Source organism: Harpia harpyja, chromosome 2, assembly GCF_026419915.1.
Source record: "Harpia harpyja isolate bHarHar1 chromosome 2, bHarHar1 primary haplotype, whole genome shotgun sequence".
NCBI lineage: Eukaryota > Metazoa > Chordata > Aves > Accipitriformes > Accipitridae > Harpia > Harpia harpyja.
In genome coordinates, this window is record NC_068941.1 from 38,135,305 (window position 1) to 38,149,430 (window position 14,126).

Sequence of the window (14,126 nt, forward strand, 5' to 3'; positions counted from 1 at the left end):
CCTATATATTCCATAGATGTAAAAAGTCTAACAGTTGATAAAGAGCCACCTCCACAGCAGAGAAATATCTCCAACAGCTGGGCTACAAGGGGGATTCATTTCCTGACCTAGCTTTGCCTCCAGCTTCACTCAGAATCCACCCAAAGTGCCTCACTACATTTTTTATTTCGATGGGACAACACACATGACTTAAGTTACACAGGGAAATCAAGGTTTAAAGGATAATATTATTAACACTCATTTTTCAGTGTGAATGCTGCTGTACCAATGACAGCAGTAGAATAAATGTTACTGTAAGCAGCACTCAGTTATTTTAGCCACTATACCATGAAAATATTTTCTGCTTAAAGTTGTTCTAAGTGCTCACACTGCAGTGGAAAAAGATTGATTTGGAAAATGTACACTAAGATGCAGTTGCAGGTAGAGCTGGGTAGGAGACAGCTGAGGTTTCAAACATCTTTCTGCGTCAAATGAAAACTGAGACCTTCATTTATTTTGTTTATTTTAGGGAAGGAAGAAAACAAAAGAGAGAGAACAAGACCAACCGAATGACTCCTTTTACCAAACCCTGAAGAATGGATTCACTTCGTTTCTTTGATTTTCTGGGTAAGAGGATATTTTCATGAATGAGTACAGCTTTGAGACAAAGCCATGCTTTGAACCCAGATTTTAAATTCCTGCTCAGGTTCACCATTTCCAAGGAGCTTTAGAGCAGTTTTAGGCGCCTGACATCTTGAAAGCCAAACTCTCCTCCAATTTCTGGAGCAGGTATTTTTCAGAAGATAATGAGGGAATAGAGGAATTAATTCCACTGCTCTGTCTACCTATATTTATTCCTCCAAAGATGGACAGAAACATTTCTGGTGACCAAGGGCATCAATCCAAAATTATCATGAAAAAGAGAACAAACAAAAAAATTGGTGACGGACTACTTCTCTAAGTTCTTCTTTGTTTGCTCAGAGGTAGGTGAGGGCTTCTTGCATTTTATCCTTTGTACCTGGGTCTTGTAGCTGAACATCTAAACCCCCATTTTCATTCCTCAAAGATTTACCCTTTTCTTCCTTCAAGAGCTAGATAGCAATTAGGAGAGAGAGCAGTTGCAGGTGCTCTGAAGCGTCATCAGCTTACAGCAAGTCAGCTTGTACTCCATTGACATTTTCTACCCTCAGCCCTGTTCAAGGTCTCCTTCATAACGCACTCAAATGTGGTAGAAATACTTTTTTAAAAGTACTTGAAAATAAAATTAAAAAATCAAAAAGAGGAGGGGAAGATTACTAAAAAACTCTAGAAAAACTAGAGAAGAGAAAGAAACAAAACCTCCTTCAGAGCCAAAATTTACCTAAGTCCACTTCAGGTTAATTGCAGAGTTCTGCAGAAAAACTAATTAACCAAGGGTTTTAAATCTACATGCAAGCATCCAACTTAATGGAAAACCACAAGGCAAGTACAGATTTTCATATACTTCTCTCAGGAAGTACAAAACTGACTCCCACTCAAATTGATTTTTATGTTAAAGTGCTATCTCCGAAATAACATCATGATGCCATGATTTTAAGACAGGCAGGTTGTATTTACAACTGTTATATTTCCATATTCAGAATGACAATGGAGCATGGGTTGCCCTAAGATACAAGAATAAAAATGGTAGTTATCCATCAAGTGTTATGTCTGTAATATATTGTATCTAAGTGAAAAGGCGTACAGTTTCATTAGCCAAAAATTACTGCTTTACTTATCTTTTGTAAACATTCACTTTCCTAATATTTACAGTCTAACAAACACATAAATGACTGTAGGATTTGCAGAATATTAAAGCATGTTTTTCATCAATTTTTGGCTCATTTTATGTAAGTGAAGAAAACATTTTTATCAGCATTTTCTAGCAATCATTTCAAATTTACTTCATTTTTAACAGTTCTAAAAAGAGAGATTACTTTTCTTGAATAGTCCACTGCAGACAGCTCCTTAAAGCACCTCGAGCAATGAGGAACAAACAGCATGATGCTCCCGTTGGAAGGGCAGAGAAATGCAAAAAAGGGGATTGCGACAACCGCCTGGCACCTGGAGTGACTTCCTTAGCCTGCAGCGTGGTGGGCAAAACTGCAGCAGGACCTTCCCCTGTGGGCCTGGTGCCCTGCAAAAAGCCCCAGAGCAAACCAGAGAGGGAACCCTAGGTGTATCTTTTGGTGGGCCACAGTATTTAGTAGCGCTGTGATGGCAGGGCCCAAGGCACCTCCATGAAGAGGACACTGGATGTGTAGTGCAAGAGGTCGTGGCCAGAGGGACTGGAGCTCTGATGCTCTTCGGAGGACTTCAAGTTGCATCCTCAGCCTCACACAGGCTCGTTACAGGCATCAGGGAAAAAACAGGAGCTCACTGTAAGTATACTGAGGCTTTTTAGATGCTTAAGACCAAAACCATGGTTGGAAAGAGCTGCTCCATAGCTGCCTAACTTCAGAAAAGCCTAAGCTGAGTGGGTGCTTCCCCTGTTGGATTGCTGAGGTCCTTCAATAAGTAGACTTTAGTCTGGTGATCCCATGGATGCTAACAAAGCAAAACAGTTGCTTTGTTTCCAGAAGACTGTTCTGGCACAAGTTCTAACCATGTTTTCAGTGAGCTCTTTTACTAGGCTGTCACTTTAATTCTAGCTGCTCTAGAAATCCTGGCAGCTCTTACACCACCACACCCTTAAACAAACGAAACCCCCAACTTTTTACAGATAAATAGTATTGCAGGAGAATACACAGTCGAGATTAAAAAATACACAGATGGCCAAAGCTAGCATACTGACTCTGTACTTACACACCTCACGCACAAAAATCCTTTTTTCCAGTCCTGTGGGTACCCACTACACTTCTTTTTTTTTTAATAGGTTTCATAACCTTAAGTCCAGCTTCTGTCATGTTCACCTCCCAATCTAGTTTTATTTAGTTCAATAGGAGTAAATGAGATATACTGAGCCCTTTCAAAACTTAATTTCAAATTACTAAACGTGCTCTCAAGACTCCCACCTGTACTCTCTTTTATAAGTCCTAGAGTAACAAAACTGAAGTCAGTTAATCATGGATTAAATTCAGGATATATACTTTCAACCATATGGAAATCCTTATTTCAAGACCCTAGGAAGATGTACTTTTCTGCCTATTATGAGGTACAAGAACTAAATTCCCTGTGGGACTTTTTTCTGCAACTGACGTATATACAGATGAACTTTGACAACAGTTAACAGCAAATGAGCTACAGCTCACTGTATCAATACAGGATAATTTTACACTGACAAAATTGTCAACCAGTTAAATAGCATATGTTCTGAACTAGACTGATATAAAATTAATGCTCCAGGACTGTACAGAAGCTTGATGTTCCCTGTGTCCCATTTTGTCATTTAATTTTAGATAATAATTACATAATACATCATTTCTTAATATAGCCAAATATGAAACAAAGAATATTGATGACCTGTATTTATTTAGCCGATGTTAATATAGCAAAGGAATCTTTCATCCTTGAGCAGCATTACATTTTTCCCATGCAACTTGAAACTTAGCTGTTTGTGCTGGTGTAAAAGTATACTGGTGGTTTTGGTTAGTATATAAAACATGCAGTAATGGATGGACCTGAATTCATTCTGTCCAAGTTCTGAGCTAGCCACCAGGCCTGAGACAGAAAGGCACAAAAAGCCCCTGAGCTAGATCAGATAATTAAGATCTAATTAGGGAAACAACCCCACCTCCCAAAGGGTGCTTATACAAAATCTTAGGTGCCTGCACACCTGCAACTTCCATGAAAGCAATGTATGTGCTGAACATCTTCCTGAATGTGGTGACCCTACATGATTTCTCTGCGGAGTCTTTAAGTTCTCTGTGAGAGGAGGCAGAAAAATCTCTCTCCTTTATTTAAAAATACTGAAGACATACATGTTTTAATCATGTTCCATCAAAAATGGAATTTTAAAATTATGTTAGTACAGCCTTAATAGGACAATAAAATGCATTTTCATGTGTTTAGGTTTTTTAATTGCTGTATCTCATATTTTACCTCACTCAGTCACTTGAGAGTATTCTGTCTATCCTTAAAATGGTAGTACTCAAGCATTAGTAGCTCAAATGCTAAGGAAAGGCTCAGCAAGTGTAAGAATATTTATTATTTTATTTAAAGACATCTGTTAAGGAGAAAAAAGTATTTCATTTTCTACTGAACAATCTTGTAGATGTGAAAAGCAGCTCACAGGAGAAGTATTCACAATTCATCAGGACATGTGCACAGCCCTTCAAGATTTCTGGCGTATGCATACAGTGCTGTGCTACTTCTCTGCCTCTGATACTGCAAGACAACTGTCAACACAATCTTTTCAAAGAAACTTCTACTAGCAGTGCATCTAGATAGTAGCCACTTCAGAGGCTGACAAGTCCCTAGAAATGTACAGTCAGTGTTATCAGTGTTTATCTGAATGATTAACATAGCCTTAGGCTAGCTCTTCTGTAGGGGGTGTGAAACTGTATTTCTTTACTTTCTGGTCTTGAGTGACATTATCAGGTAAATGAATTTAAAAAAACAAACAAACAAACAAACCCAATTGCTCCTGCTGCTTACCAGCTCCTCACGAAGTTGGGCTATGAGTTCATCTCTCTCCTTCAGCTGCAGCTTCAGCACCGAGCATTCATCTTTTATTCCATCCTACAAAAACATCAAAAGAGATGTTATAATAGGCTTAATGCTTTTATTTTGCTCTTGACAAGAAAACGCTGTTTCACATAGTGGGAGATAATTACATTCAAGTAATGAAACTCAATTCTCCTTTGTCATGTGTGGTATTTTCAATAACATATTCTAAGTTGCTGCATAAACAAATTAATGCATCCAAAGACTTTACATAGAAATGTGAACGGCTCCCTTCACAGAAGTGTTTCCTTTTTTTCTGAATACTTTAAGCCTTTTTACTGAAGATCCTATCAGGTCATTCCTTTTCAGTTAAGGAATGGCTATGAAATGTTATAATTTTAGTCATACAAAACAACATTAGAGAAATATCAATTTAGAGGCATTATTGTGGAGCTCTTGATCTTGGAGAGGATGAAAAAGAAAGCACAACAGACATTCACAGGAAAAGTAAAGCATCCTTCCCATGCATACATCTTTTTTCCCACATCAGCCAAAACAACGGCAATTCTGGTATTAACTGGGTGGAGGAAAGAAAATAGTTACCACTTGGCGATATAACCATTGACTGTAACTCAGTTCGACTTGCATGAAAATGAACCTGATAGCTAGGACTGTAGCCAAACCCAGGTCCATGAGGCAGTCTGCAAGCTGTCCCCAGGCAATTTCCTTCCATGTAAGTTTAAACACCTTATTTGGAGAAGAAATGTCAATCACATATTTTTGTGTTGTTCTGATAAACATCCAAGAGGAGAAACTCAAATGAAATGACTGAACTGTTGAAGAATAAAAGCCTAACTAACTAACTAGCCAACTAGCTGGTCATACAACTATAAATGAAGAATTGTATCTTTACATCCTTCTTAGTACGGAGACATATTTATGAAGTTTGGGAAATTTACTGGTTTGGAGTATCATTATTTTCCCCAAAAACCCAAGCCATACAACAAGAAAACTTTTGGAAATATGGTGATATTTGCACAACACTTAGTTTAAAAATAAAAAATTAGACCTCTAGCTAACAGATGATAACAAGTATAAAAGTGCAGAAATTATTTAGAACAAGGAGAGCTCAGGGGTTCAAAAGGGTATAACCAGTGTGATAAACATCAACTCTGTCAGTACTAATGTGTTTGTAACTCCAAATGAACACACAAATATAAGACAAAAAAGAGTGTGAAGTCCATTTTCCTCAGTTAAATGTTAGGTTATAATAATTACCTTTCAAAGTCATTATATTGCTTATCATCCACTCTAACAGAATTGGAAGAAGAAACAAGATACTCACATATAAACCCCCAAATATTTACAACTGCAATAAAAAGAGATACCCCATGTCTGGCAGATGATAATGAACCTGCTTACACAGTAGTTCAGTACTATGTACTGATCTCCTGAAAGATTCAAATTTAGAAAAAAGCCAGAACTTACACTACATCCTTTAAGGAAAAAATCACAGGAGTTTTTCTTTGCTATATGGTACAGCAGCATTTCACTCTTACTATCTACTAATAGATTGCTGTTTAGGAATGTTAGCTGAAAGTAAAATACTAGCACCTTCCACAATACAGTCCTCAGCACGGAATATGTTATTAGTACATATTGAACATTTTTGTTAGCAAAAACATCTGCTTCTAAAAAATATTTATTTTATCAAAGTGAGGTCTTTATTTAAAAAAAAAAAAGTTTTTTAAAAACAATGTGGCATTAGCTATTGTACCTCAATTTCTAGTTACGTTATTCCGAGTTCTTTTTGTCAGCATGGTTTCACATTGTTGCTGTCTCCTGATTTTCCCCTTTTAACTTAAAAAAAAAAAAAAAAAGGTTAACAAAATACAGAGTGGAAGAAGGAAAAAAATAAGATCCCATAGCCAAGACTATTACAAAAAACAGCTTTTAGAAAGCATGCACAAGCAAATACAGCGATGAATGAGGCCTGTAATAATGTATGGTAACTACAGCAGAAAAGATTTTTGAGATGAGCTTTGGCACTAGGTATTGTCTAAGAGGCAATGCAGGCCTCCTTTGGACTAGTGAGAGCTTGAGGAAAGGCTTTGCCTCCCAGAGCTTCCAAAGACTTAAAAATCACTGCATCTATCCTGGCAAAAAACACTCATGCACCCAGCTGGATCTTCCTTACCCACACAAGGGACTGACCCCTCTTGCCCAGCGTAGTTCTCCAGGCACTTCACTTCTATGTTCCATTCAACAATTTTCTCATACAATATAGACAGTAACTGTCGTTACAGTTTGGAGAAAAATATCTAGGACTAAGGTAATTTTTTCCCTTGTCTTGCCACATATCAGTGAAACTGATTAACACTTGCCAGTGGAACATGATTCTTGTAAATCAATACCCCACATTATCAGCTCCTATGCAGACCACTGCAGCTTACTAAAAGCACATCCTGCAATTTCTGGGGGACCCACTGTGCTGGGATACTTGAGACTGTGAGGGTTGGACCCATACCCTTCATGCATTTGCGAGCTTTAGAGAAAAGAATACCTATTGTTTCCACTGCTTACTTAGCTTAATACTGAAAATTATTTAAGCCAGCAATTAGGTAAACTTAACTGCAGAGTGCAGGCGCTACAATCATTGCCACCAAACAGGAGACTTCATCTGCGCCCAAGCATCTCAGCAAGGACTGACCTTAGACAGGATCTTCCTTGCAACTTGCTGTACAGGCACATCAATGTGTATGCAGGAGTTACCCAGAACTGTCTAGTAAAAGGGAAATGCTAGCAATTCCCAAATTTTTGTTATTGTTTAGTAAAAGAAGGAATAATAACATAGTATATATTCCATCTACTCTACACCACACTGGGTTTGCAAGCAGCAGATAGCTCTTTTTCTTGTTGAACACAGTGTAGAATTAGGATTTTATAATCCCATTCTGCTGCATGGTATCTGCATAGGCATCATTCGTTGAGCAAATGCGAGACACAAGGAAAAAGACAAATGGTCCTTGGTGCTTCTGTTTCTATTATATTTTGAGGACATTTCTGCTATAATACCAACTGAGAACATGAATAGAAGAAAGAAAATAACATACAGGAATAAAAGAGAAAAAAATAGTTGACTGCAGAAAGGCTTGGGTAATTTCAATATCCCATATATCTGTCTGAATGTAGTACTAACAGAATAAAAAATGTTATAGAATCAACTATCTATTGCCAAAACAGTGAATACAGTTCTTCCAAAAAGTAACTATTGAAAGCTAGGGAAGGAGAAAAGGCTCCAAAAATCACATTTTTGTGCAAGAGCCAAAATATTTCAGTGAAGGCTTGTGTGGAGGATACCAGAGAAGTAGCATGCCATTGAAAGGTGTAGGAGGGGCAGCAAGAGCTGGTGGAATTCTGTGTTAGTTATTAGTCCAGGAGCAAACAGCAATGCATATCAGATAGTGTGAATTCAGGAACGGATCACCTTTACTCCTTAGGAGGCCTGAAATGTTTCATTATCTACTGTGAAACTGTAGTACAGCGCAGGGCTACTATGGAAAGACCAAGAAATTTGTTGAGAAAAGCTTCTCAATATGAATGAAGAATAGGAGACACAGTCCAATGGGGATTTATAGTATTAAAAAAACCCCAAAACCAAAACCAAAATCCAAAAACCCTACCTGAAAACCAGAATTCCCTTCTAAGGAATTGTCACAACAACAGACATCAAAGAGGAAGGGACTTGAAAAGGATAGCCTGCTTTTCGCAAAGCATGCAATCAGTGCATTCTAAGCCTACACTGTAATTACAAAGCTGGAAGAAACATTTTCCGCCATAAAAGAGGACTTCTTATATACACTTTGAACACTTTGGGGCTTCATGATTTGGGCTTTTCACTATCCCCACATTCTAGTAGATACTTAACCAATGTATTCCTATGTTTAAACAAATAAGCTTATTTATAATGCTGGGTATGATCATGTGTGCAAAACATTTCTCATGTTTTCACAGCCTTTATAATATTTATAGAGTGTAAGAGAAAAAACAGATTGGCATATAAGTATAGCTGAGTTCATGTGCCAACTACAATCAAATGACCATAGATTTAAAAGTCTGCTAGGTAACATTTACCATTTCTATTAACTAAACCAACATCCTTGGACACTCTGATTCCTTATCTTTCTGCAAAATGAGTTTATACCAGTATATTTTATCAAGGCTATCAGTCCAATGAGAACATGGACGCTATGAAAATATTAGTCCAAATAATTCAATCGTATGCTCTATGCATGTTTTCATAAGCTACCTGTATACACCATAGCTTTGAGGCCATTTTGATGAGTTTAATAAATTATATGTACTACATATTACATACAGTATTACATGTTATAATGATATTCTCATCATTCTTATGAATGTTGATCATGATCTCATTATGAAAAAAAAGGATAAGAATTCTGCTCTCCCTTGCCATAAGCATGTTCATAACAGGTTTGTCCAAGACTCTGGAAATACTTGCTAAAAAGAGAACTCAATTAACAGCTCATTCTTAAAGAGAACCATTAGACACAGGATGATCTGTAAATAAAATGGTACATCTTCAAACTACTTTCTGTTATTAAATGGAGGTAATCAAAAAGGTTTGTAGTCTAAATTCCAGGTATACTTCACAAAAATGCAAAAGCAGCTGTGTGAAAAATGTCCATCATGTTTTCCTCACTTATATTCTCTGATTGTAAAAAAAATCCAGGATGTAGCTGTATATTCACTATGGATCTGCTGTTATTATTGTACAAGTTTACAGTCAGAATATTATTTAAATTATCCTCTTTGTACTTCTTCAGATTATCACCCTTTTACTTATTTTCAGTCATAGCCTATGACAGCAATTGCTATGTCTCAGTGCTAGTATTCTCCTATTTTAGTTTAATTCTGTCCGTCTGGGAAAATGCTAAACATAATAGCAAATCCGTTTCTCATCAGATTAGGTCACAAGATGACAAATTGTACTGCGTGTGTGAAGACAGCTGCAGCAGGTTATGCATAAGTGCCAAAAAGCATAATCATTTCCATTTTGAAAACTTACTTTATACCTCTTCATACTTCGAAACTAATAGGCATATTGTGCTTACTGTAATCAAAGTGCTATAAACAGAACTAACCAAGTATTATGGAAGATAAATTTATTGCAATTTTACTTTGATTCTAAACAGAATATGCTGCCAAAATAGTACCATAAAATTAGAATATTATAAAACTCATTTGATAAATGTGCTGAATGTCAGATGCTAAGCAGATTGTTTACCAACTTAGGGTAATGTAAAAACCAGCAATCACTTAGGGTGCAGTATCTTAAAAAAATCACCCTGTAACAAACCAAACTAAGAAATTTAAAACTGAATATCAGGTCCAGAAAGCTACATAAATGCAATAATACTTGAAGCCTCCTCTAAATTATGCAGCAGATTTATACAGCAAAATTAATACATTTCTGGATAAATATCTAGAATATTCAGAGAAAACAGTTTATTTTAAAATGTACAGGATTTTTATGCCAGCAGCGTAGGAGTCTAGACTGTACAGGGTTATGGATATCTTTTATGGTTCACTTTATACCACCTGGCATCTGAAAAGCACCAAGTACTTTTGTGGATCTTACTTGAAATTTGTAGAGAAGCACCATTATCTATCTACAAACTGAGACCCCACTTGTGTTAACTTGTGTCATGTTGACACACACAGTTTTATTAAAAGGAAGAGCGTCTACTTATTTGAGATTACTCATGTGAGTAGTCTTGTGGATATTACACACTGTGTTTTTAGAAATGGGTTTTTGTCAGATCAGGAATAGTTTTATTGATTATCATTGTTTTAATGAAAGTTTTAATGATCTTACCATGAGGGAGAGAACCTGAGACCGACTTATTTGTTTCAGGTGTCAAAATGAAGTCACTGGTCCATCTTTGAGAGATGGTCCCCTGACATATTTACACCATGTTACTGTATGTACACGGTATGACTTTCCAGTGTTTTATTTTCCCTTTCTGTGTTCACTCTACGTCTTGTATCAATTTAAATCTGTCATATCAATTCCTCTCAATCACAGCAAGAGAGAAATGAATTGGCTGGCTGCAATTCTTCACACGTGCAAAGCACATGGATTTTGCTTCTTTGGCTCATCTGTTGTTTTGGTGCTCTGCCAGGCCAGTTAGTCTTGGCTGGAGTCCTGACAATGCTCCCAAAGAGAGACCGCTGACCGCGGGCAGTGGTCACAGTTAACTTCTCAAGTCACACTGCCATGCCAGCTGTTGCTCAAGCCCAGCACAAGGGTGAGGGCAAGCCCATGCTTCAGAAATTCCCATTAAAGCATAACACAGCAACTCAGAGCAATCTCCCACAGCCACCCTGACTCAACACAAGCAGAGTCTCACGACAGGGTATCCGTCCAGTAGGAACAAAACAAATCAAAAAAATCCTGAATCAGCTTTGGAAGCTGTGGTCATATCAGAAAACAGGCATCGTTATGTACATCTCCTTTCAATGCAGCTACAGCATTCAAATGGCGTTTCTGAAGGAACAGCTCTATATTTCATTTCCTGATCATGAAATCAAATGGAGTTTCAGGAGCACAGGATCTGGTCTCAATGATAAATAAGGGTGATTAATCCTCATAAAAACCTTATGCAATTCTATACCATGTTCTACCTAAGTTCAATTACATGGAATATGTAAATAAATATTTTACTGGAACAATTTAGGGCAGCTATATGCATATGAATACTAGAATTCAATTGATATTTTACTACGAAGGTAACACTCAAAAAGACTATGTAGGCTATGATACTTTAACTTCAGACATTTATAAATACAGAGCTAAATAAACGATGTTTTCTTCATAGTGATCCAATTGTCAGTTAACTGTGAAATACAGATTGAGCAAGTTTGTTTGTGGTTTTTTTTTCTTCAGCTGAATTTTGCTCTCTTCAGGAGTGATAATAAAAAGCATGGAGTTTAAAGGAACGCAGCTTGATCAATAAACTGCAAAACATAAAACTGAATGATCATACCAGGTAAAGCCCAAGGTATATCTAACCTGCAGAAATCACGAACAGCAGCCAGGAGTGGAAACGTGTAACAAACATATAAATGCATTTTTCCCAATATAACCACTCCATTTACTCTCTCCTTATGGCTCTTCCTTAGCCAGAATTCACATACACAGTACCACGCCTCCTTTGGTAATATCTCTAAATAAATTATATGTTCATGAAAAGAAAACAAACCAAGTGAAACAAAAAAAACCAATCCCCCAAACCTTCCTTTTGTTTCAAAACTGCTGTCAATGTCATTGTTTCTGTCTTAAGAAAAGAGAGGACTATTTCCTATTTTCCTGTGGTTTTGGTTTTATAAGTCTACGTGCTTACATAAACCACCTGTATCTCTGATTAAAACCTATGATCCACCTTTTCTAGTTGCACTGTTTCAGTCATTCGAACCAGGTAATCAGGATTCCATGTAGCATTTGAGCAGTGGCTTAGCCATCCATTCACACAATTGCATTATAACATTTTGGTTTGCATTAATTTCTAAGTAAGTATTCAAAATAATTCTTAGGGGCCCAGATTTATAGAAAAAAAACATGTCTTCTACATTTTCTGTAGAAAGGGAAAAAATTCAATCACCAACCTTTTCGTAAACCTAAAATCAAGTGTCACAAACTTCAGAATAAACAGACTTTGGGAACAATGTCCCTGTACCTAATTCATCAAGAGCCCTGCAAGAACTACTCAGAATTACTCAACTGTATGTACTTTTTTTGATTTTGATAAGTACTAAGCTGGTGTTTTCAGGGAACTATGCACAATGTCTGAGAGATCTCTTTCCTCATTTAGAAAAATAGGACTGTTCTTCTCCATGTGTATTCCTTTGTGTCTGCTGACATTGAATCTCAACTGCCTTTCATCTTTAAATTATTTGGTATGATGAGATCTTTCTGCAACATTTCATACTCCATTTTTATTCTGACTATTCTGGACCCTTCTGGAAGTATAATTCTTCCTTTAATAAACGACTACTTACATCTTTTGTACTCTACACCTAATCTGCCATTAATCCACGAGAAGACTTTCCCACTCATCCTCTTATTTTTTAAAAGCCTTTGATGAAGGGCCTTGTTGAATGCTTTTTGGAAATTGAGTTAACTACACAAAATAGATCATCCTTATTCACATGCTGATGACTCTTCCAGCAGACTTCTGAGGTGTGATTAAAATTGCAGAAAGTCAGGTCTGCTCTTCCCCATTTATTATATTCATTTATGGGCCAACTAAATCTATTTAGCAGAACAGTTTCTACTAATTTAACCGGTAACAAAGTCAAATTAAAAGAACTATTAAAAAAACCCAAACAAACAACAAAAAACTGTTATCTTATTTCCATCTGTCATTTTGCTATGAAGATGATTTAAGCAACAGATGACAGGTAAGAGTTAGTAGTTTGACAATTTCTCGTAGCAGTTTCTTTAACATACTTGAATGAGTAGCTGGTGCAAGAGATTTCTTATTCTACGGTATTCCATTATTATTCTTGGATATCTTCAACTGACATTTCAAGACTCTTTCCTCAGACTAGCTCTCCAATGCTGCTGGTGTATCTACTTATGTGGAAACAAACACAAATCATTTATTTACTTTTTTTTTTTTTTACAGTAACCTTATTTGCCAGGAGTGCTTCCTTACACAATTATCTTTCAGCATTGCAATTTCTCTGTAAGATCTCATGCCACTTATTAATTGAAGAAAACCTTTTATAATCAGGGTGAGGGCTTTGTTTGTTTGTTTTACTATTTTGGCCTTGCTTATTTTATTTTTACGTTAAATTGTAACCATGAAGTTTAGCGATTTAATTTTCTCCTGTTAACTCTCATTATCACCAGGGAAAAATATCCTATTCATATCTAATTTTTTGCTCTAGTACCAAATCAGCAAAACCCCTTCACACTCTTGCATGCAAACAACCTTAATCATGTAACACATATAGATTGATTGACGTCAAAGAATACCCGTAAGATCTATAACTTTGTAAAGATATAATTTCACTCACAATTGAAATGCAGCCACTTTTTCACTGGTATGTCACAGTTTCTTTCTGCCAAGCTGCATGTTAAAACCATTTAGTCCAGAAGTAAAAATATCTGCCAACTGCCGCATTTTTGTAAAAGTTTCTTTACTGCCAGGCCAGTAAATGCATTTCTTCATATTCGGAAAATAATGTCCTACACAAAACGTCATTTCTCAAAATGGAAGGAGACAAGTCCAAATCAGATCCTGGCTCCCCTGGGAGGAGCTAAATAGCAAAGTTCCTTCTGGCTCCAACACAGCACAGGCCACCAAGCTGAAGTCTCCTCTGTAGTCTCCTACTATTAGCTTGAAAATGTGACACCATTTCCATTATGTTATGCCGAATTCAACATTTATGCTTTAAAATACTCTTTCTCCTGCTTCCTGGAATCACAAGAAAAT

At 36.7% G+C, this 14,126-nt stretch overlaps 1 protein-coding gene across 5 annotated transcripts in view; it reads right to left on the reverse strand.

Annotated features, from left to right (window-relative positions):
• The window catches only part of CCSER1 (coiled-coil serine rich protein 1), a 742,538-nt gene that overhangs the window by 323,354 nt on the left and 405,058 nt on the right, over nt 1–14,126 (reverse strand). For all 5 annotated transcript variants that reach the window (XM_052776417.1, XM_052776386.1, XM_052776395.1 and 2 more), the window contains one exon: nt 4,594–4,677. In XM_052776417.1, the coding sequence (XP_052632377.1) occupies nt 4,594–4,677 (84 nt within the window). The remainder of the gene's footprint in view (nt 1–4,593; nt 4,678–14,126) is intronic.